The sequence below is a fragment of the Protopterus annectens genome, chromosome 5.part0 (assembly GCF_019279795.1).
Source record: "Protopterus annectens isolate FY-2018-M chromosome 5.part0, PAN1.0, whole genome shotgun sequence".
Lineage (NCBI taxonomy): Eukaryota > Metazoa > Chordata > Ceratodontiformes > Protopteridae > Protopterus > Protopterus annectens.
In genome coordinates this window covers 648,945,532-648,969,907 of record NC_056735.1, presented here as the reverse complement: position 1 = coordinate 648,969,907, position 24,376 = coordinate 648,945,532, and the positions used below count along the sequence as shown (strand labels likewise).

Genomic DNA, 24,376 nt, shown 5'->3' with positions numbered 1-24,376 from the left:
GCATGTAAATGTGTGATTGAAGATTTTGAATATCAGGCTTGTAAAAGGAGATCAATTTTATATTTGAGCTGCAGCTAGGCATAAATAATTGGACTAAATTGCTCCTTGACTGAACTAATATTTCTCTATTATTTTGGGAGGAGGAGACTTTTATTCAAGCTCACAAGAAGAAGTAGTTATTTATAAAGTGTAAAGAACTTATTAAATCATTTTCATTGGTATGTAGCCTACTAAACCTTTCCTTCTGGTTTCTCTCCAAAAAAACTTCACCTTAATTGCAATAAAAGAAAATCCACTATTTTCATCACATAAAAAAGCTTGCAAACATTAAGAAAATCTTAGTTAAAACCTTTCGTTATGCATCTAGTGTCCATCCCTCACATTTTTTATAAGTTTGTTACCTTATGTAGAATTTCTTAAAGTAAGAAATATATGCTTTAAGGATGGATAATTTGTTAATGCTGCTACTGAGGTGAGAAAGAGACTTTTTGCTTAATTGTCTTCTACACTTAAAAAAGTGATGAGTAGATGTGCAGACATACAGAATTCCAGACATGGAAGGTATTTGTTTTGGTAAACACCATGCTCCATTCCATTCCTCTCAACTGTCCAGATTTTCACAGAATGTCCATATTTTTGCCTGATGTTTTTAGACTATTCTCATAAAATTTGTGGTTTTCTGGCAAATATCCCGGATGATCTGAGGATTGAATTCATTAAATAATGACATACATTTGAGGTTTATAAGAGCAATATTTAAAATCTGTTCTAAGGTTTGGGTCTTTGATCCTCCATTTTGTCAGGTGGCTCATATTTTAAAGCAATATCGGTATGCTGTAAATCAGATAATGCCCAACTAAGGTTAAAAGTTTTTTACAGAAATTCCTCTAGTATTGGTAACCATATTATGCATGCTGTTATGGAAACAGATGCTCACATAAGCAAGGCTTATAAAAAATGTTCTATCTATAGTTATTATATAATAGCACAGCACTGATTATTAATGGGATATATTCAAAAACCACTGGACACTGTAACACTGTAACTGTTATCAAGAATGCCTGTATATGGTATTAGATAGACTTGTAATATATTATTTAGGACAGACTTCAAGACAGGCTTGAAAAAGCATACAAGAGCACATTCATAATACTAAGAATATCTCTTCAACTAGTCTGTTAGCATCACATTTTAAGAAAAGTATAATCAGAACTTCAAGGACCTAACTTTTTATATTATGTCTATCTGTCTTGATTCAGACGTTTTTTTCTGAATGTTTCTGAGATCTTACTAAAAAGAAGCTTGGCTAGTTTTTGTTTATAATACATTACAATCTTATGATCTAAACAATAAAATTGCTGATGAAATATTTAGTATTATGTCTATGTAAGAAATGGGGACTTTTTAATATGGTAAAATTATGTGTTTGATACTTTAAAAGCTTGCTTCTAACTAACTGAGAGATGCTTTATTGGTTGAGTAATTTTAAATTTATTTAAGTGTCTCCTTGCATTGCTGCTGCATTGCTTGTTTACATATCCTGAAATGTTGCTGGATGCACACAGAAGTACTGTTCATATTACACTGACTATTTGATGACTTTTCTCAATCCTAACACACTACTACCTAGCTTCACAGACTTTACATAGAAGTGTCGTACAGCTCTATAAATCCTTATTTGGTTTAATACTCTACACATTACAGCGGCATTTTACTAATGTCAAATACAGATGAGAGTAAATGTTAAATAAGAGATGCAAAGCAAAGAATACAAGCACTCGCATTACCTGAAACAGAAATTATAAAAAGAAATGTGTTACACAGTGTTAGTGAATGGGCAGTTTGTACATTGGCACCCTCACTGGAAAACAACCATTCTCCAGCAGGGTGTTAATATACAGGTAATGCCTCCTAAAAAAAGTCTGCCACTTCATGGCAGCATATTAAGTTGCCCTGGAGTGCGGACTAATAGGAAGCTAACATCTGCCATTATTTTACACTTGTTAAACAGCACCTTTGCTATAAAACAAAAGAAAAAGAAAAAAAAAAATAGAAAAATGTGTGTGTTTTTGTCTGTGTGTGTGAGTGTATGCATGCATGAAAGTGACAGTAAGATCAATCGAGCCATTATTTTACACTCACTAAACAGCACTTTTGCTGTTTAGCAAGTGTAAAAGAGACATATAAAGAACAAAGAAAGAAGTGTGCATGTGTGTGTGTGTGTGTGTGTGTGTGTGTGTGTGTGTGTGTGTGTGTGTGTGTGTGTGTGTGTGTATACGTGTGTGTGCATGCGTGCGTGTGGGTGTCTGTGTGTGTGTCTGTAAATGAGTACTTATGTTTCTGTCTGCGTGTGTGAGTATATGCATGCTTGCAGGCGAGAAAGCAGAAGTGTCTGTGTACAGCTCTTTTGAGTGTGTACTGTTAATTGCGAACCAAACTTAGTAACTATTTATCAGCTTTCCTTAAACTGCACCTTAAGCAACAAAGTTATCATATCAGTACTGAATACTATACAAGCAATACTGATGAATGATAATAATAATAATAATAACACCTTGACACTAATGCCATAGATCTGCAACAAGCCAAAATATGGAATTAAAATTAATTAAGAAATCAAAGAAAAGACCGTAAAACACAATACAGCACAAAAACTGACAGATGATATAATTAACAGCTTGTGAAGAAAAAAAGTCTTGTTTCCTGTGACGTACTTAGCCAGAAGCCTACAAAATACAATATGAATAACAGCCACTCTAATAGAACAAGGAAATGGAATAGTATGAAACACAGCCATTTCAGAATTAATATATTTGCTAATAATCAGATTAATTTTCACATTTCTATCAATTGCAGATGTGATGTCTATGCAGTCTCTTCTTAAACCAGTATAGTACATAAGTTGATGCCAGAATATGTAAAAATATTTACCTCCAATGTCGCATATGGTATTAAAGTGTGATAAGTCAAATGTAGTAGTCACATCCTTGCCACAGACTTTCCATATATCATCCATGCTTTCAATAAATCTCAATGTGTCTTCTTCAGACCTTACAAAACGGAAATGTAAATTACTAGGTCATCACTTCAGTTTTAATGTTTCTATTTAGATACAGCAAATTATTAAATACATTGTAGCATTTTATAATACATATGATTTTTTTTTCAGTACAGTCAAGACCGACAACTTACTACTGCAATAAAAGAAGACTCTTCTTTGAAACTATTACCGGTGTCATTCTGTTTTAAAAGGTGACACAAATGTTGTCTCAAAGACACACTTACTTAACAGAAGAACTTGTCTGAATGTTAACATTCCTGAAAAGCTTTTCTGTAGCTTTGTAGTTAAAAAACTCAAAACAGATTTTATTCCCTTATGCATGCACACTTTGTAGGCGTGGAGAAGAATAGGCTTTCAGCTATAGTTGGATACATGCTCATTTAAGACTGTACTAAGATTGCACAAAAGCTAGTATAGTAAAGTTCATCCATTCATTTATTCGTTCACATAGTGCTTTATTTTCTGATGCCTTATTTTAGTTGGACATCAAGGCAGTCATTTTCTATGCTTGCAAACAATGGGTGCTAAACATGGAGTCAGACCTGGAATGGATTACAATTAAGTACATGATGGATTTACACAGACACACATACACACACACACACACACACACACACACACACACACACACACACACACACACACACACACACACACATTAGGAGGCTCACTGTTTTTTTGTTCTTCATTACATGGAAATTCTGATATATTTTCGCACTTGTCAAAATGTGCTGCAATTAGTAAAAAAATAGAACTAAATTTAAAAATTTAAAGAGCAACACAATGCATTTATGCATAAACAGTGTTCTCTCATTGCCATAGCACCAGTTTAGAGTGTAGCCATTTATGTGGTGATGTGTCTTATTAATTAACAAATAGTGAATTTCACTCCAGTTCTATAGATCCCCCCCACCCAAAAAATCCATTTAAAGCACAGACACTTTTTGATGACTTGGTTAGTCCCACTAGTCCACTGCCCTCTTTTCATGGGAGACCCAAGGCAGTAATCATTGCAACTAGGGGAAATTTGGCATGGGCACCAAGGATCATCACCTACTCTTTTTTGAATGCAAGTTGGAGTTGGGGGCAGTTGGTGCAAGCATGCAGATATCCCCAAACATGGATGAGAGATTCAGCAGTAAGATTGAGATGACAGATGATATGGAGGTCTGGAAACCCTTGTTTTGATGGAATTATTAGACTGGGAAGAACCAAAGAATGGTAAAGCAGTTAGAGTGATATGGTGGGACAGATGTTGAGAGAGCAGTTAGATGCAGCAGTGTTGGAGATATCAGAGAAATAGCACAGTTTGCTGGTATGTGAAGAAGGATCTGGAGGTATATCCAGCAAGTGAAGAAACTGATATTATTGGCATAGTCCTGTAACAGGGTGATTTACAGAGTAAAGAGAAAAAATTGTCATATGTCAATGTGTTAAATCAAAACAAAACTAACAGAAGAAGAATAAAGAAGGCACAGCATGATGGAAGGAATTCAAAATCAAAGAAGACAGCTCATGACAAGGATTAAAACTAAAATTAGTGAAGGTATTAACAAATATGACATTATGGATAATTTGCTATTGTCAGTAGGATTTCAGTTAAAAGATATATTAATTCATCTAAGAACAGAAGATTTGTGAAGTGATGTTTGAAAATGTTGCATTATTGGGCAGATTTATAAAAGAAGTTGAGAAAAAGAGCCCTGAAGTACTTTGCAGTAAATATATATTTCAAAATTTAGGAATCCAACTGAAAAGAAAGATAATTGTGCAGTTTAAAACTTCAGGTATTATATGGAATTAAAAATTATGTTTTGTTTCTATTTGCAGTAATTTGCATGATATAAAAAATGTATGATGAAAGAAATGTATGTACAGAGTGGTGGGAGATCTGGGTGGCAATGAATGTACTTACGGGAAAAATAACGTGTACATATTGTGATGCCCCTGTACTGGCCCAGTAATCAAGAAGCCTCAATCCTCACCACTGGCAACAGAAGGGACATATACAATGGGAGGATGACAAGTACACACAGCAAAGTACAATTTCCATTAAGAGCACATTAGAGGACACATAGATCGCATTCAGTCTGGGACTGGTTTCTCCATCTTTCTCCAGATTCCCAATAAGACTCTCCACTGGCACAGCTAAAGAGTCGAGTCCTTAGCTAAGGTTCCAAGTCAAGTCCTCTCAACACTCTCTTTGTCCAACCAGTCCTTCTTCTCCCTGGCCAAGTAGCTCTCACACACACATGCACACACACACACACACACACACACACACACACACACACACACACACACACACACACACACACACACACGCACACACACACGCACACACACACACACACGCACACACTTTGAGATTTGATTTATATGCAAACACATAGACACTCCTGGGGAAGGCTTGCACATCTTTACTAGCTATGCCACCTCCTGCCCAGACTATAAGGTAGTTATCACTGCTACCAGAACTCCTTATCAGCTACTTTAAGATCCATACCAAAGGGTGACCAATCCTAATGTATAATGCTACTGTTAATCCAAATGGTAGTCTGACCAAGACTTGCAAGGCTATTGCAGTGGCCTGCACAGTGTCACCAAATATATATGTAAGTACACCAAGAGCTTAATATATCTCACAAATATCAGCCACAAAAACAGGTTTAAATATATTTAATAATAAATAATAAAAAAAGACAATTCTCAATAACAAGCATAGTTACTTCAGAGTTCAGAATCACAAGAAATATTTTAAAACAACATTGCAGGACAGTCTCAAATAAATACAGAAAACATCTAAACAAATCTTTACTATATTTCTATATATCTCTAAGAGATATACTATGCACTAAGTCTTACCTACAGACAACACACAGGCAGAATTTCTGATGATGGAGTTTTCCAGGTCAAAGACAAAATACAAAAATGCCAGTCTCTCTCTAAAAGAACTCTTAAATCAATGTCAGACATCAGTGCTGGGTCAGCTTGGATAACATCACTTTTTGTCACCTGACTTCAGTTAGGGTTGCCACCTTTTCAAATGCCCAAAGTGGGACATTTTTTGTACAAACTTCAGATTTTGCAAGACAAAACATACCCACGGCCAGTACAAAGGACAGAACTTCACATTTTTGCCTAAATAAATGCTTATTCTTGTAGCATTTTAGTTGCTTATTCTGTTTCTTATAGCATTTAGGTGTTTCAGAAACAGAATAACTGTTTTATGCAATTATTACATTAAATATAGGAAATATTTTTGTCTTAATATCTCAGGACATTTGCCATTTTTTCAATTTTTATGCAGGACACAACTGCCCAAAGAGGGGCTGTCCCTCGCATAGTGGGACAGGTGGTAACACTAACTTCAGTTCCCAGGCTAAAACAGAAACCAAGAAATTAACACCTCTGTTTCAAAAAATACTTCTCTCTCAGACATTTGCTCAGAACTGTTTAGCTGCCAGGAACTCATATAGCAATAAAACACTTTATATTTTTAAATGTAGTAATTACTTCTCTCCAAGACAATAGAAAAAACTTCTAGCTCTAGACATCTTGTCTTCTTGATGCATTGAAACTAACTTTTATAGCACATCATAAAGCACTTAATTTCAACTTATTTTCTTGATGCTTTGTAAGTTAACCTTCTATGTTCCAGCACGGTATGCTGTGGTTACAATCTTGAATCTCAGTACATACCATACAGTTCTGTATAAGTCATATCAATATTCACAAATCACATATAATTATTTACAAAATTCCAGATAGCTGGTCTGGCAGTGTCACACATATAAATAAATGTAAAAGGAAAAATGGGGAGTGTTAAGTATTGTGGTCAGTCCTAAGCTTTCATTTAGTGTAAGACTGTAACAAAAAAGATGCAGATAATGTGAGAAGATGGGACATTCAGCCTGGAATTGTATGTATTTTTGTAGAAATGATTGTGTGGTATGGAAGAACAACCATGGCAGGGCTAGCTAGTCAGTGGTGTGAGCCTTGACTCTAGATGATTCACTGTTGAAGGGACAACCTGATAGATGGATGGATTAGCATTTGTTCAGAAAGAAAAAAATGCAAGAAAGACTCAGGTAAGGTAGAGTCTTCACTGTGTAATACATTAAAAATCATGTAGTGGAGGTAAGTAAATATTATGGGAAGAAATAGCCAGGGAATTGTTATGGCTAGGCTTGTACATGCCCTAGGGCCGATAGCCTAGTACCAACCTATGAACCTATGTGATATATTAAAATGACCCCTTAGGACATACCAGTGTTTCAGCTACATTGTTTCTGAATGCCCATGACTTTTTAAGTCTTTATGGATACATTCAGGCCAACTATGCCCTTCTTGCAGTTTTTTTTTCTTGAATAGTTTGTCTGTGTGTGACATTTTCCCATGTTGTTTGCTGGTTAGAAAAATAGGACAGGAAGAACAAAGTAATATAGAAGAAAGAAAGACGTGTGAAGACTGATATAGGAATGAGCAAAGATGATGAATGACGTAAAGGGGGTGGAGCTGGCTGAATATACAGATAACAAAGCAGTATGGACTTTAATTGCAATAGGAAATGACAGAGAAAGCTTAAAGGATGGCTAAAGAATATAATGAATAACTGAAGAGAGGAGCAAAAAAGATGAAATATAGAAAGCATTTAAGATTATGGGAGGAACATATGTGAGTGTATTATGACTATTTAACACTGGAGGAAAATGTAAAAAAGTGTTTCTTTTTTTACTTAGAAGCTGGAAGAAAATAATAAGAAACAAGTAATATATGAAAAACATAATTATTAAAGTAAGAATTAAAGTAATGGAATATGAAAAAGTTATGAGAAATTATGAAAAATAAGTAGAAAATGGTACTGAGACAAGAGAACTAGAGATATAAATATATGAAAACAATGACAAACTATAAAGGATATGATGTATAGACAAATATATTTTCCTAACAGGTAAAAAATAAGTGGTATTGCTTTTTTAGGGAAAGAAGTAAACACAACAGAAAGAAAGATGGAGTAAATACTGTGTGAAAAATGTAATAAAAGGCATAAACAAGAAGAAAATATGCAGGTGATAGAAATGTTTATAAGCAGCATGCATGAGAAGGCAGAAATAAAAGAAAGAAACATGAAAGGCAGAACAGATTTCATAAATGTTAAGAAGTTTATAGAAAATGACTTAGTTTGGTAGACTTAGAAGAAGTGATAGGAGATGGGATGAATCAGTACCAGGACTGGATGCAGAAAGCAACAAATATCATACATTAATAAAAAATTAGAAAAGTTTTAAGACATTGCATGAATGGTTGTAGATAAAAATATGAGAGGAAGAAATACGTGGAAGTGAATAAATTTATATAGAAAAAAGATGATAGGATATTAAAAATTGGAGATTGATAACCTTAGGAAACACAGATTTTAGAATATTAATGAGGATATTTCAAAAAAGGAATGCAATGAGTATTAGATGAAAATATAGTGATGTGGTTTGATATAATAGGAAGAAAAGTGAACAAATGTTAATAATGGTGACAGATGTGGTAGATTTGAATGAATGTTAATAATGGTGACAGATGTGTTAGATTTCATTTTAGAAGAAAATAAAGAAGTAAAATTAGCAACCTGAAATGTAAAAAAGTCTTTTATAGAGTGCGTCATGAAGCAAAATGGAAAATTTGAGAGATATATGGTAAAAGAAAAACCAATGTAATAAAAACATGTTGTGAAAGCCAGTGGGTAAAGGTTATGATAAATTGATGTGTGGGAGGAGAATAATGATTAGAAGTGGTGTAAAACAAGGTTCCACATTGAGTATGTGTTGTTTTGTATTAGTTATCAGTGCAGTAATGCATGCAGTTTCTGCAGAGTTAAAAGAGCATGATGAGAAATGGAGAAAGGAATAGTGATACATTTTTTTTCATTTGCTGAGGATTTGGTTATTATTGCAAAAACAAGGGATAGAAGAAGGTAGTTATAAGGACTGAAAGGCTGTTAAAATGAAGTTTGCAGTTAAACAAGATGAAGAGTAAAGGATTTGAGTAAGTTAAGAAAATAAATGGAATATATTATAACAGAATGGAAGAAGAAAGGTGAGAATATGGTTAAAGGAGTACAAAAATGTGGTAGGACACTGGGATTATAGTCTGTGTAGTATTGAAATGTAGTAAGACAGAGGGAATATGGTTTCAGGTGTATGAAAATGTGGAAAGTCCCAAAAAAAAAAGGCTGAAAACCATTTGCAAAAACTGAAACTCAAAAGCACAGAACCAGACTCCAGTAGTATGGATCAATAAAAATGTGTGTTTTTATTAAAAAAAACTTTTTTATTGATCCGTACTACTGGAGTCTGGTTCTGTGCTTTTGATTTTCAGAGTATGAAAATGTGGTAGGACAGTGGGATCATGGTTCAGAGAATATACAAATGTGGAAAGCATTGGGAGTATGGTTTGAGGAGTGTTAAAATGTAGTAGAACAGTGGGACTATGGTTTGAGGACTATGAAAATGTGGTAGGACAGTGGAAGGAAATGAAGATATAAAGCGATATTGTATTAGTAGAAAAGTATTTATTTCTCTTCAAAAAGTATATATGTGAAAAACATATGTTATGGGTAAATTAGCATATTTGAATGGGTGTGTATATACTTCCAGTAAATATGGAAAAAAGACTTAGTAGAATTTATTTTTCAGTTTTATTTGAGGTTCAAGACTGACCACAGTTAGAGAAGACTATTTTATATTAAAAAAAGAAGGTTTTAGTATATAAAACCTGTTGTATTCTTGACATCTATGCATTTTTTGGGTACTAAAGAATGTTCATAGGTTCATAGTTGTGCAGTAGGGTAAAGACCACAAGGTCCTTTTCAAAATGGTAGGAAACTTGTTATATGTAAAATATAAACAATTGTGGAAGTATGAAGGAGAAAAAAGATGATGTAAACAAGAAAGGCAGACAGGAGGAAATGCATAAATAAAGTCCAACTAAGGACTATAAAGATTAATGGCACGAAGGAAGAAAGGAAGGAATGATATGGAAAGGGTTTAAGAATGAGACGGAAGAATAATATAAAGTTTTTTATGAAGAGTTTTCATAGATAATGTTCCTATAAAAGGAAATGTGAAATAAAGTAATTTAAGAGAGTCAGAAATTGCCATGAACATAATGATAAAGAAATGACAGTACATTTGAAATATAAAAAAATTAAGTGTTCTGGGCACATTTTTGGAATGTAAAAAATAATTTGGAAGGAAAATTTTAGAGGAGTATAAATGGGAAGGATTCAGATATATAAATATGAATACGATTTTGCATGTGAACTATGAAAATGTATTAAATCTGAAACTGAAATATGGGATAAGGTTCAATTTATAATAATATATTATATAACAAGAATAGAATATGTTTTGGATGACATAAAAAGATGGTAATAAAAAGGATGGGAAGGATAGAATGAGTGTTGAATAGTTGACATTTAAAGGTATAAATATTAGTAAGCAAATGTGAATATAAAGAATGTATATATACACACACACACACACACACACACACACACACACACACACACACACGTGCGCGTGCACATATACATAAATAAATAAAGCAACCCTATTCTTTTTCGAAGTATTGCCATGAGATTGTTTACATCTGCTTAAGCTACCACCACCTCTGGTAGATGGGGCTTCAGTTTAACCTCTCATTTGAAGGACTGCACACTCCTGATGCATTAGGCTGAACTGCAACTCCAAAGCTGAGAGTGCTACCAGCTGAGCTATTGACACCACAATTATTATATTTTGTTTATGAAATGGTTTATAAAAATAAAATTTTTAATATTATGGTACAAGCTATTATGTACTGATATTGTATTAATTAATTTGAAGTTCACACCTGTAACAACCATAAATACAGCTCTTTAAAATAATACACATGCTGCCTCTAGAAATTGATTATGCTAGACATTTAAATGATATGAATGAGGTAAATTAAGCTGAATTGCCAAGAAATGCTTAGCAGTAACTCTCAACTAGTGAACATAAAAAGATGCTGAATTTGTACAAAAAATATTTTACCATAAGAAACTCTTATCAGGTTGCAAAGCAATTAAAAAAGATAAAGAAGAAAGTCATTGTATGCCATTTATACGTGATGCAGCACAATCTGCTCACCAAATGAAATGGGTACTTCAAGAAGCTTCTAAATGAAAAAAAACACACAGAAGCTCTATTACCCTATGCACAACCTACAATGAATGACAAAGAACCACTTTAAAAGAAGTACATAATACCTTGAAGAAAATGAATCCTAGGAAAGCAGGAGGCTCAGATGAAGTCATGACAGATATGACCAAGATGTTGGTGGCATTAGAGGGGACATGGCTCCAGAAGGTACTTACAATGGTATGGAGAGATGGTATCCTGGATGATGGAGAATTAGCATTCTAGTGCTGGTTTACAGGAACAAAGGGGATATTAATAAAAAGTAAGATGGGAAATGAGCAGTGTGGATTCAGATCAGGATCTTTGCAGTGAGACAGATAGTGGAGAAAAAGTTGCAGCTAAAGAAAGAATCCAACTGAATGTTCATGAACTAGGAGATAACATGTGACAAGGTCCTGAAAAAAAGTTGATTTTGGCAGTTCTTTGATCGTTTGAAGTCTTGAAAATATTGGGAAAATTAATGATGGCTATGTATATGGACCTCATGACAAAATTACGAACAGTTTTCAGAACCACAGTGAGGTTCCCAGTGGAACTGGATATGCCTCAGGGGTCATCTCTGAGCCCCCTCCTGTTCATTTTAAGGATAGACAACATTTATTAAACAGGCTGGATGGGACAAGTCATGAAGGCTGCTGTATGCAGATGATGTGGCACTAGAAGCAGACTCTGAAGAGAAATTTCAGCAAATGATAAAGGATAAGAATGCAAAACTAAAGGCACATGGAGGGGAAACAGGGCACACACACAAGGTAGTGGTCATAGCAGTAAATGGGGGAAATCAGAAGAATCTGAACAATTTAGGTCATAAGGAAAATCATTGAACAGGTCAACAGCTTTGAGTATCAGGATGGTATAGTTAAGGAAAAGAAAAGTCGGAATGAGAAGTTCAAAGCTAGAATCAGAGGGGATGCAGCCAACTGGCTCAAAGTGTAAAGGATACTTGGTAAGAAATGAATGACAAAAAGGTGAAAAGTAAGGTGTTAAACACCATGACCAGACCAGTGTTTCTGCATGTCATAGAAACCTGGAAAGTGAAGGCAGAGCAGCTGAGAAAGCTTTAGGTAATGGCGACAGATTGTGTGACATGGGTAGTGTGATGCACACATTGGAACAGATGACACCATGAGGATATCAGAGCAGAAGTTTCCCCAGTTGTAGAACAGGTTTGGTAGAACAGATATAGTGGTTTCAGTCACAGGTGCAGAAAAGCAGAATATGATTTGGTAAAGATTTGGGAAAGAGAGGAAGAAGGCAACAGGAAATGAGTATGTCAAATTAAAAGACAGATGAATTCTATGGCTAAAGACCTGTGACAGTCAGGTATGACTGTTAAAAAAGGTAGTTGAAAGGCTTTTAATTTAAGACAGGTAGTGGCAACTGACAAGACACCCAAGCCAAGGTAAAAAATGGGAAAAAGAGGTAGGTGATTATGATGATGATGATGATGATGATGATGATGGCGGTGGTGGTGGTGATGTGTGCATGTTTGTGTGTGTTTGTGTGTGTGTGTGTGTGTGTGTGTGTGTGTGTGTGTGTGTGTGTGTGTGTGTGTGTGTGTGTGTGTGTGTGTGGGTGCATGAATATATCTATTAGATTTACACTTAAGGATCATACAAAAGATCATCAAGTCATTTAATGATTAACTGACATTAAAGAGATAAATAATGTCTATGTTTATTTTATTTATTTTTATTTTACATTTGTTTACCGGCATGGTCCGACTGGGACAGTGCTCATTTTCAGCGGAAGCCTGGGGGGAAAAGCTCCAGTTTAAGCTTACATACAAAGTCATCACATCAAGTAATAGAAATTATAGACAAAAAAAAATGAGTGTTAACACATTTACAGTATAAAAACATATAAGCAAATATATATATATATATATATATATATATATATATATATATATATATATATATAGCATGAAATAGAACAAGACTTTAAACACTTGAATATAGACAAATATATGGTCGAACTTAAATATGTGGAGGAACATAACATTAGTTAGGAAATTAAGTAGGGAGAATCACTTAGGCAAAGTAGTGCATAGTTAGTAATACTTCCATGGTTAGAGTAGCAGCTAGGAATGCAACTACTTACAGAGAAGTAGTGCTGTTAAAAGGGATATGTTAACAGAGTTAGTATGTACAGCCAAATTGTATAAGAAGTGCTAAGTTAATAATTAACCTGGAGTGTTACATGTGCAAAGCCATATAATCTGTATACTAATAACCAGCCTGTTCACAACATTTCATTAATCACTAATATATTTTTATTTTATTTATAGTCTTAGTTTTCATTAAGATGAATCTGACAGGTCAAGTGATGTTTTTTATTAAAAAGTTTTTGTTATTTAACATAGCTGCAGTAGTTTAACAAATACTAAGGAAAAAAATAGATGTGCCTGTCTGTGAACAGGGATTTGAGTGCATCCAACAATTTTCTGACAACCTATCCAGAGTTAGTTTTCTGCTTTATGCTGCTTGCATGCTGGGATAGGTTGCAACTCCTCTGCATCCTTGAACTGGTTAAACTAAATATAAGAAAAACAATGAAAGAATGCTTGAATAAATGAATGCATGCATACAACCTCAAGCAGTAGACCCATAATGAGCAGCGTACCCTAGGGCTCGTTCTTGGGGCCTCTCTTGTTTGGAATATACTTTTCTGAGGTGCATGCAAAATCCAGTTGGCTTATGGCTGACCACATTTGCAGATAACTGCAAGCTGGGCACTGTCATCAATTTCCCTAGTGATGGGGACATCCTCCGAAAGGGTCTCACCCAAACAAATGACTGATGCCAGAAACATGGCCTCAAACCAAATGCCAAAAAATGCATCATCATTCCCTTTGGGGAAAGTGACGTCCCCACAAATTATCACATTGATAACAAGGTCCTAAGCATGCAATCAGTTATGAAAGACTTGGGCACCCAGGTTGCATGTAGAAGTTTGTATTTTTGTGTTTTTGTTAGTGTTTCAGATTTGCTTGATATTTATTATTTTTCTGCCTTTTATGGTTTGTTATGTTTAGGTGCTGCACAGTTTAGTTTTTTGTAGGTCTGCTGATCTTACTATTTTTCCAACTGAACTGAAAGTGACTTCATATTATATCCATAGGATCATAGGAAGTTACTAGGCTATTGGCCCTGAGGCCCCTACAGTTCTAGCCAAGAATTTAGCCCATGTTCTATCAATCAGCACCCAATGCTCCTGTCCAGCAAGGACACAGGTGGAATTCCAGGGTTGGTTTTCTGTTCCCCATCCAGTTATCCTGGTTGTGCTTAAAAAGAGATAATGAGGTACTCTGCTTGACGTGGAGAGGGACTCTATCCACAGAAGGGGGAGTCTCTGCGACACAAATCTGCCCTGCTAACAAGTCCTATTGATGTCACAGACCAGGTTGAGGTCACAAGTGGAGGTTACTCGAGTGGAGCTTGACTTGTGTATACCATATTGTCTCCATTGTATGGAAGGCTTTCTACAGGGCCCACCTCACTAGGAAGGGAATCTCAATGAGAGATAAGGAGGTCATAACATCCCTGTAGTCTTCCTTTATAAGACCCATTATTGAGTACAATGCCCCTTTTGGCATGTACCACAGAAAACACATGTAGCAGCTGGAGAAACCACAGGGGTTTCTCACCAGGAGAATCCAGGACCTAAAACATCTGCCCAGATAGGCTAAAAGCCCTGTCCTTCGACTCAGTCTCATACAGACTCCTCAGAGGTGACCTCTATCTGGCATACAAAGCAATCTCAGTCCTCACATTGATGGGACTGCTGCTTATTCGCACGTCAAGCTCCACTCGAGTAACCTGTACTTGTGACCTCAACCTGGTCTGTGACATCAATAGGACTTGTTAGCGGAACAGATTTGTGTCCCAGAGACTCCCCCTTTTGTAGAATAGACTCCCTATCCACGTCAAGCAGATTACGTCATTGTCTCTTTTTAAGCGCAACCTGGATAACTGGATAGGGAACAGAAAAACAGCCCTGAGATTCCACCTGTGAAACTGCTGGACAGGGGCATTGGGTGCTGACTTGTCAGAACATGGGCTAATTTCTTGGCTAGTCCTGTAAGGGCCTCAGGGGCAATAGCCTAGTAACGTCCTATGATCCCATGAATATAATATTAAGTCACTTTCAGTTCAGCTGGAAAAATAGTAAGATTAGCAGACCTGCAAAAAAAATAAACTCTGCAGTATCTAAACATAACAAACCATAAAAGGCAGAAAAATAATAAATATCAATTAAATATGAAACACTAACAAAAACACACAAATACAAACTTCTACATGCAAACATTCATTACAAGAACCAAAACTACTGACACTGACATGTACTCAACAACACAATAGCTAAAATAAACTGTCCGGCTCTTCTGCTCTGAAAGTATTACAAGCTGCATGCTAGAACTGTAACCAGAAGCTTACTACTCTTCTTAAATCACCACACACTGAGCACTTCAACCATGACTATAAATGCAATAATTAGCATTTATTTATTAAGTCAGTGCTGCAGTCCCATATGACTGAACCTGACAATCAGGACCTCTAATAGCTTGCACCTAGGACTGCCAAAACAGAAAAATTGCATAAAGACAAATGCTAAGAAAACAATCTGTATGTACAAAATTTATACAGTGCATGACAAAATACCGACTTGAGCAAAAATGAATGGAGAGGACTGATAAAGAAAACAGAAAAATATACACATAGCACAAAACTGCAAAACTACTGAAGAAAATCAAAATAAAAAAAATAAAGAAAAACTATAAAATGAAATAATAACCATTTCAAAGAAAAATAAAATAATTTACAAGGGAGTGGGTTCCTGAATGTACAAAGTCATGAATATATATTAAATCTGAAACTGCAACTTCTCAGGGTTTACCATAAACTTCCAACTTCAAATACAACAGTCCCTGAGCTTTTTATTTATTTATTTATTTATTTATTTATTTAGTTAGTTACTGACATTTTATTACCAGAAAAATCTGAATGGGTAGTTGTCCATTTTCAGTGGAAACCCAGGGAGAAAAATTCCAAAGTATTACAACAACATTTTAAGAACAATAATTTTTCAGTCTTCAAAAATAATGCAAAAGACACCTACACTTTAAATAATTATACCAAATTAGACATATGAATATATGCAAAAGAACCAAGGTACTGGGAGCAAATAACTAGAGAGGAAAAGATGATAGTATGGGAAGATCCCACACATTTATTTGGACTGCAGGTTAGAGATTGCTTTCCCTATCAGGGATTGATGTCAGAGTACAAGCAAAGAGAAAAAAATGGGGAGGGGGACTTAAATGAAAGACCAGCGCTGGTAGAGTGTTTAATAAAATCTAGAACAGAAGCTGCCGTTAAAAAAGGAATAATTAGTAGAGTATATAAAATATTGCATGATAACATATAAGAATTAATCAGAGAAGATTAGAAAGGATTAGGAAGAGAGACTGGATAAGCAATTCACAAAGAAACATTGGGAGGATATATGTATGTCTCTTAAATATGCAACAGAATCTAGAAGAGTTAGCACTTTTGCCTGGAAATGATTACATCAATATTTTTATACCCCAAGTAAACTCCAGATAATTTCTTTCTCAGGCAGACAGCAAACATTGGAGGTGTGAAGAGGAACAAAGACATAGTTGAGAACATACTTTCTGGGAGTGTGGTGAGTTGGCAGACTTTAAGGATTTTCCGCGGGATGCATTGTCAGAGATGCTGGGGGGGGCAGACTGGCCTAATGAGGGAGATTAATTTTTCTGAGCTATGATACAGAATCAGAATTGCCTAGACATAGTAAGGCCTTGTTGTGTCTAATAATGGTGGCTGCCAATAAAGCAATTACTAGAAAATGGAAATCAAAATCTAAACCAACACTACTGGAAGTAATAAATATACTAACAGAGATAAAACAACTCAAACTGAGTTCTTTAGAAAAGGGTAGGAACAAACTACATAGGAAAAATGGGAATTGTGGGAACAATACATACAAGGGAAGAATGAGATTTAAAAGGTATCAGGACTTAAATGAGTTATGTAATGTTTGAGGGAGAAAGACTGGCTACATTATAAGTGATGTATAATTTTTGCAACTGGGAGTGTGTCAGTATAGCCTGTGATGTAAAATGCTTGCAACAAGGATTATGTAGGTGTGGTTTGTTTTCATTTGTATATATTTATATAAATGTGTGATTGCCTACGTAGTAAGTGATGGTTTACTAAATATGTTTCTTGTTTAAAAAACAGGCAGGAATTGAATAATTTATGTAATGTTGCTTAGGTTATATGATATATAGCAATATATGTGAAGTATAATGTTTGGTATGTTAATATAGTTTGATTACTTTTATATGAATGCAAATGTGCCTATGTCACAAGTGATAATTCAATAAAGGTGTTTGGAAAAAAAAAGAAAAGATACAACTTATGCAACTTATATGATAATGATTAAATATTTAGAGAAATTTTAGCCAGTTCATAGAGAAATTAAAGATTAATTAGCATAATGCAAACAGGAATTGCAATATGAAGTAAGGAAATAATGGTTTTATGGCATGTTTAGAAAGAGAGTCAGGGAAAGAGAAATTGATTGCGGTAATGAAGTGGGTGTAAGGTATGAATAGGCCTTGCTCGTACTTTGGAATATAGTTTTTCCTGGGGTTGAGCAAGAACACAGAATCTGATTCTCTAAAGCGACTACAAAGTGATACTAGTATTGTGATTAAGCAGGCAGACAAAGTGGGTGCCATTGTTCTAATAGATATTGAAAAATGCAATCGGTCTATGCAAGCATTTTAAAATGATCCAAACACTTTTCATTTATTAAATAGGAGTAATGTGAATAAGGTCAATAATGTTATTTATGGACCTCAGGTACCAGATGATATTACATGTGAACTGTTTAACTTATATGTTGATAATCTTGTGCTTTTCATTCTATATGGTTTACCTAAAGAATATAAAGACCACTTGCATCCCTGGATGGGACTCATCACATCTGGGAGGGGTTGAGTAACTGAGCCCATTTTGATTTTCTGAGAAGAACAACTAAAACCAGTGTTAAAAAAAATTCAGTTATATTTGTGACTCTAATGACCTTTTAAAGCAACTTTATCAGCAGTATTCTGTGAATGAGACTGCCCAGTTTATTTTTGTAACAATGGATGTTAACTATTTACTGTCATTCTTAATTAATATGGCATACGGGCTGTGAGAGAATATTTATATATGAACACTGCATTCACAAATGGGAAAACAGAAATGATTTGTGCTTTTTTAGAAGTTATACTGACAAGCAATGTTTTCCTATTTGGAGAGCAGCTGCACCATCAAATATTGGATGTTGCTGTGAGTACGCCAATAGCAAATACTTATGCTAACATAGCCTTATATGAATGGGAAAGTATGCATGTATTTGGTTCAACAAACAATTATACTGATAAAATTTTATTTTATAAATGCAACGTTGATGATATTTTTTTTTGTTTGGAAGGGTAATGAAATTGAACTACAGGAATATGTCTGCTTCTTGGAAACTACTACAAACTTTCTAAGATTTAAGTAAAAATATTATAGAACAGAGATTTGCTTTTTGGATATAGCACTTAAAAATACTGATGGTCTGATATGTATGAGTATCTCTAAGAAGGAAGATTAGGCCAGCAGAGTTCGCCGCAGTTGCATTATGCATCCTGGTCATGTCTTTAAAGGGATAGTTAAAAGGCAGTATATGAGAGTGAATAACCTGACTACAGATACAACATTATGTAGCCAGCAGTTTGCTATAATAAGACAAGAATTCAGATGAAATGTTATAATGAAGGTCTTTTGAATGAAGCATCTAACTGTGTAACTAATGAAAGAGATGGTAGATCTAAGCCATATTTTTCATCAGAACATCCATAGACTAACCAAAGTTATAATAATAACATTAAGTTTAGGTATATCATGAAATATAGTGTTATTACTAGTGGAGTTACTGATATTATACAGATAAATTGGGACATACTTACTGATATGCCAGAATTGGGTAAAATACTAGGTGCATCTCTTAGTTTTCCCTTTAAGAAATGCCCTAATCTGAAACAGAAAATATGTTATAAAGAAATGCATGTAAAGAAGGACCAATTCACTATAAATAAAAAGGTACTGTTTCATGCTATAACTGTGTTTTTGTAAACACATTGATTCTTCTGTTACTTTTGAACCTCCACAAACAAAATGTATTTATGAATTTGTTTGTTTTGCTACCTGCAATACAGAAAATCTGGTTTATTTAGCTGTGTGCATTACATGCTCTAGTTTTTTATATAGGTAAACCTAACAGAAATTTTCAGGAAAGAATTTCTGAACATCTTTCAAAAATTAGAAGGAATATATTCACTAATTGTTTGGCTAAGCATATTCATGGCAATGGTACAGACCATGCATTTAAATTTATATACAAATGACATTTTTTAACATGAGAGGTGGTAATGTTCCACATGCCACCGACTTAGCTGAATACAGGAGGATTTTAAAACTGCAGGCTGACTGTGCAGCTGATTAAATGCTTCAGTTAGTTTAAAACCTGTATTAAAACAAAAGCAAATGAAACTGAAGTGAATGTTGTTATTGACTATCTGCACCTGCTGTACTTTTTAAGTTGCTTTTGAATATACTTTTTATATGTGTTGCTGTGTCTTTGAACTTTAGGTTTTCTGTATAACAAGCTGACCTCTTGTTGGGTGATGAAATCATGTGCTGCATTTAAAAACTCTGTATTTGAACTGTGTTTTATATGCATTGAAGAAGGGGGCATTCTCAAAAGTTCTGCGTTTTGTATTTGGATCCAAATAAGTGAGTTTTTTATTACTTTTACTATTTGTTGTATTTAACCTGTTGATCTCAAGGTACTCAGTTGCACTCCTTGAAGCTGACTGTTGAGCAAAACACGTCTATATGTTGTCTAGGAAGTCTTTCAGAATGATTGTAAGGGACTGAAGGGAGGGTATTGACCTCATGGATATGGGTAAACAGTTCCAGGTCTTAGCAACATGGTATGAGAACAGACCATGTTCAGAAAATTTGATAGGTTTGTGAATAGAGAAAAGTTTTTGGTCATTGGATCCTATTAACGAATTGTGAATATAGTTGTGTGGAATGTTATTTAGTGCTGGACAAGCAGATGGATGTTGGATAATTTTATAGGTGGTAAGAAGCTGTGAGTATGTTACTTGATGGGGACGTTCTAACCAATTTAGGCTTTTTAGTGCTATTCTGTGGCATATTTGGTGCAAATTTAGCCAATTTATTATAGTATTGTTCAAGTTTTGATTTTTGTGATACCTGGAGATTAGTGAGGATGACATCACCATATGGTAGTCAGAGGAGGAGGTAACTAGTGGCAAGTGAAGTTTTAGCTGCATTGATGAGAAAGTTTTTGGCTCTGTAAAATTTCCCTAATTTTTGACAAGTAGTTTTATTTATTTGTTTATTTATTTATTTATTCACATTTGATTACTAGGAAGTCCGGCTGGGTAGAAGCCCATTTTTAGCAGTGGCCTGGGGAGAAAAGCTCCAAATTATTGCAAAAAATTTAAAAAATAATAATTATACAATTATATAATCTTCAAAAATAAAATAAAAACATCCACAGATTAAATAATTATAATAAATTTGGCATAATATATAAACATTGGTTAAGAATCAATACAGGGTATATGGCAATCATTTAATATTAGAACAATTTTAGACAGTTTGTAGAGAAATTAATCTAACACAGACAGGACTTGCAATATCAAGTGAGGGAAAAACAGGTTTATGATATATTTAGAGAAAAAGTCAGGGAAGAGAATTTAGATAGCAGTGAGAAGCAAGTGAAAAAGGGAAAGTAAGGAGGTATATGGAATGAAAAGGTACTTGTTCACATTTAGGGATATAATTTATCCTGGTTTTGAGGAAAAAAATGCCAGATTTTAGCTAGGAAGTCTTTCAGAGTGGTTTTAAAAGATGGGAGGGAGGGAGGAAGGGTATAGACCTGATGGATACAGGTAAGGAGTCCCAAGCTTTAGCAACCTTGTACAAGTGCAATATCAAGCAGATTTTTTAGGTTTCCAGACAGGCATAAGTTTTTGGTCACTGGATTACAATGACCAACTAGCAACATAGTCGTGTAGACTTTGTTCGTGCTGGAAAGGTAGATGGATGCTGGATAATCGTATAGGTGGTAAGAAGTTGTGTATATGTTAGTTGATGTGGCAGTTTTAACCAATTTAGACTTTTCAGTGGTATACAGTGGTGGGTTCTGAAAGGGGTATGTGCTGCAAATTTAGCAACTTTGTTATAGCATTGTTCAAGTTTTGTTATGAAGCCTGGAGGTTAGTAAGGATGGAAGCACCATAAAAAGAGTGGGGAGGAGATATGCAGTGGCAAGTATAGTTTTTTTTTCAAAAAACATTTTTATTAAATTGTGTTAATAAACATGGACATAAAGTATTAAAAATAAACAATATAAAACATAATAACTATTTACACTATATATAAACATCCATGATAAACATTTGTTTTATCCAAGAAAGGTAATCAATATTTATCTAACAATCTCTCAAATTCTTGGCAAGCTAGTCTTTTGTGTGTTACATTTGATGATCTCTGATAAATAGTTTGCATTTCTTTTTTACATAGAGATTTTGCTATTGAAATAAACTCAGTAAATATAAGATCTTGCTTATTTTTCCAGTTCAATTTAATTATTTTTCGAGCAATAGCTAGAATTAACAAAAGGACAGGTAACTGAAGTCTAGGAATTACACTTGGGGTAGTGACATTGAATAATATCAAAGAACCAGTAATATAACAGTTATCAGACCAGAGGGCTTTTGCGAAATGTCTAAAATCACTCCAGTATTGTGTGAGAGTTCTACATTTGATGAACATATGAACCCGGTTGGCTTCAAGAATATCACCACACCTCCAGCATTTGCTTTCATTACACTTGGTTATAAGATCAATTCTGTGTGGAGTGTAAAAGCTTCTATGAATAAATTTCCAGGCATATAGTCTCCAATATAAAGATGATGAAGTGTTTTTTTATTGAATTTAATAACTGTTTCTTATTATCATTAGATAAAGGTTCACCATTAATTTTTATGGAGTAATTCCGAAAAGCTTGATCAAAAGTAATCAAATCTTCTCTTAGGATTTTATATACAGGTGATATGCTTAATTTATGTTCAATGTTCATCAAACTACACCATATGAATAGTTGTATCAATCCTGGCATAATATCATTTTCCAGATTTATTGACACTCTCACTTTATTTTCAATAAACTGTCTTAAAGATTGAATACAGAGCCAAATATCTTGACAGACATTATATCTGGCAAAGAGAAAGTTCATTGGTTGGATGTTCTTATTGTCTATAAACTGGTGCCAAAACTTTAGATTATTCTCTTTAAGATTCCACATCTTATTGATATTGAAGGTATGTAGGCAATCTGGTGTATAAGCTATGGAAAATGTAATGAAAATGGTGTTCTTTAGACTATAATTGTTGATTATATTTTTGAAAATAGAAAATATTTGGTTTATACCATGTGAGAAGTGGCTAAAATTCTTATTATATAAGCAATATTCATGGAGTATCCAAAATATTTTGTTAATTCCAAAGGTTTCCTTAAACTGGGTTTCTGAGTTCTCAGAGGAAGTTATATGTATTTCATGTAGTTGTTTCTAGCTAGAGGTGTATATGGATGAAATGCAGTGTAGTATTATGTTAATAATAACAGATTTAGAATATAATTCTATGTTGGGAAAGCCAATCTCATTACTGTCCCAGGCTGTAACATGCCATTTATAGGCTATTATTGTTTTTTTTGGGAAGCATAGAAAAGTTAGTAATAGGGAATCTATTTGTTTAAAGAACTTCTTAAGAGGAGGTAAAATCAATGACTGTATGTAAAATAAAATCTTGGGCAAAATAACCATTTTATTAATGTAAGTCTGTCTTCCATGGTGAAAAACATGTTGTTCCACTTTTTAGTCAAGTCACTGATTATAGCTACCAGTTTAGTGAAGTTAAATTTAATAGTCTCATTCCATTTATTCTTAATACTTATTTCTAGATAATCTATCTTATCATTTTCCCAGTTGAATATATTGTATTTTTGCAAATTGCTGTTTATTTTCTTATTGATTTAAAGGGTTTTGGTTTTATTTTGATTAAACTTGAACCCTGAGACTTTTCCAAAAAAAGTTATAGCATTCATGATATGTTGTAAAGAGCCTTCAATGTCACTGGATGTTAGTAGCATATCGTCAGCAAAAAGCTGAACATTTGGAAAGTATCCCTCATTAACTTGAAATCCTTTGATATTTGGGTTATTTCTAATAAATGAAGCAAAAGGTTCCACTGATAAAGCAAAACATAATGAGGATAGAGGGCAACCTTGTCTAGTTCCCTTATGAATTTTTGCTGGGGATGATAGACATGAACCAATCTTAACAAATGCTTTAGAATCACTATAAATATTTAATATCAGTTTATTGAAATCTGAAGTAAAGTTAAATTCTTTAAAGATTTTTTGTAAGTATGACCAGCTAAGGGAATTGAACGCCTTATCAATATCCAGACTAATAATAGTTAATTGTTTCTTTGTTTTGTTTGCAATGTCTATTAGAGATAGTAGCTTAATAATATTGTTGTGTACTTTTCTATGTAAGATAAAGCCAGTTTGATCAAAGTGTATTAAATTGGGTAATATATTCTTTAGTCTTTGGCCAGGATAGACATGGATATAGTTGGGGGTCCTTACCTTATTTCAGAATGGGGGAAATTATTGAGTACTTCCATGAGTAAGGGAAAATTATGTCTTGTTTAACCAGGAAGAATGTGTTTAATAATAATTTTATTGTGTGCTCTGAAAGAATTTTATATATTTCTGGGATTATCCCATCTAACCCTGGCGCTTTATTATCCTTCAGATTTTTAACTTGTTCTTTCACTTCTGCTAAAGTTATTTGTTTATTTAGGGTACTATTTTGTTGTTTTGATAGTTTAGTTTTGATATTTTCTTGTAGAAATGTATCTATTACA

The 24,376-nt window shown here is 34.2% G+C and overlaps 1 protein-coding gene across 3 annotated transcripts in view; it reads right to left on the bottom strand.

Annotated features, from left to right (window-relative positions):
• The window catches only part of LOC122802731 (acetylserotonin O-methyltransferase-like), a 332,448-nt gene that overhangs the window by 58,103 nt on the left and 249,969 nt on the right, over positions 1–24,376 (bottom strand). For all 3 annotated transcript variants that reach the window (XM_044072492.1, XM_044072493.1, XM_044072494.1), the window contains one exon: positions 2,932–3,050. In XM_044072492.1, the coding sequence (XP_043928427.1) occupies positions 2,932–3,050 (119 nt within the window). The remainder of the gene's footprint in view (positions 1–2,931; positions 3,051–24,376) is intronic.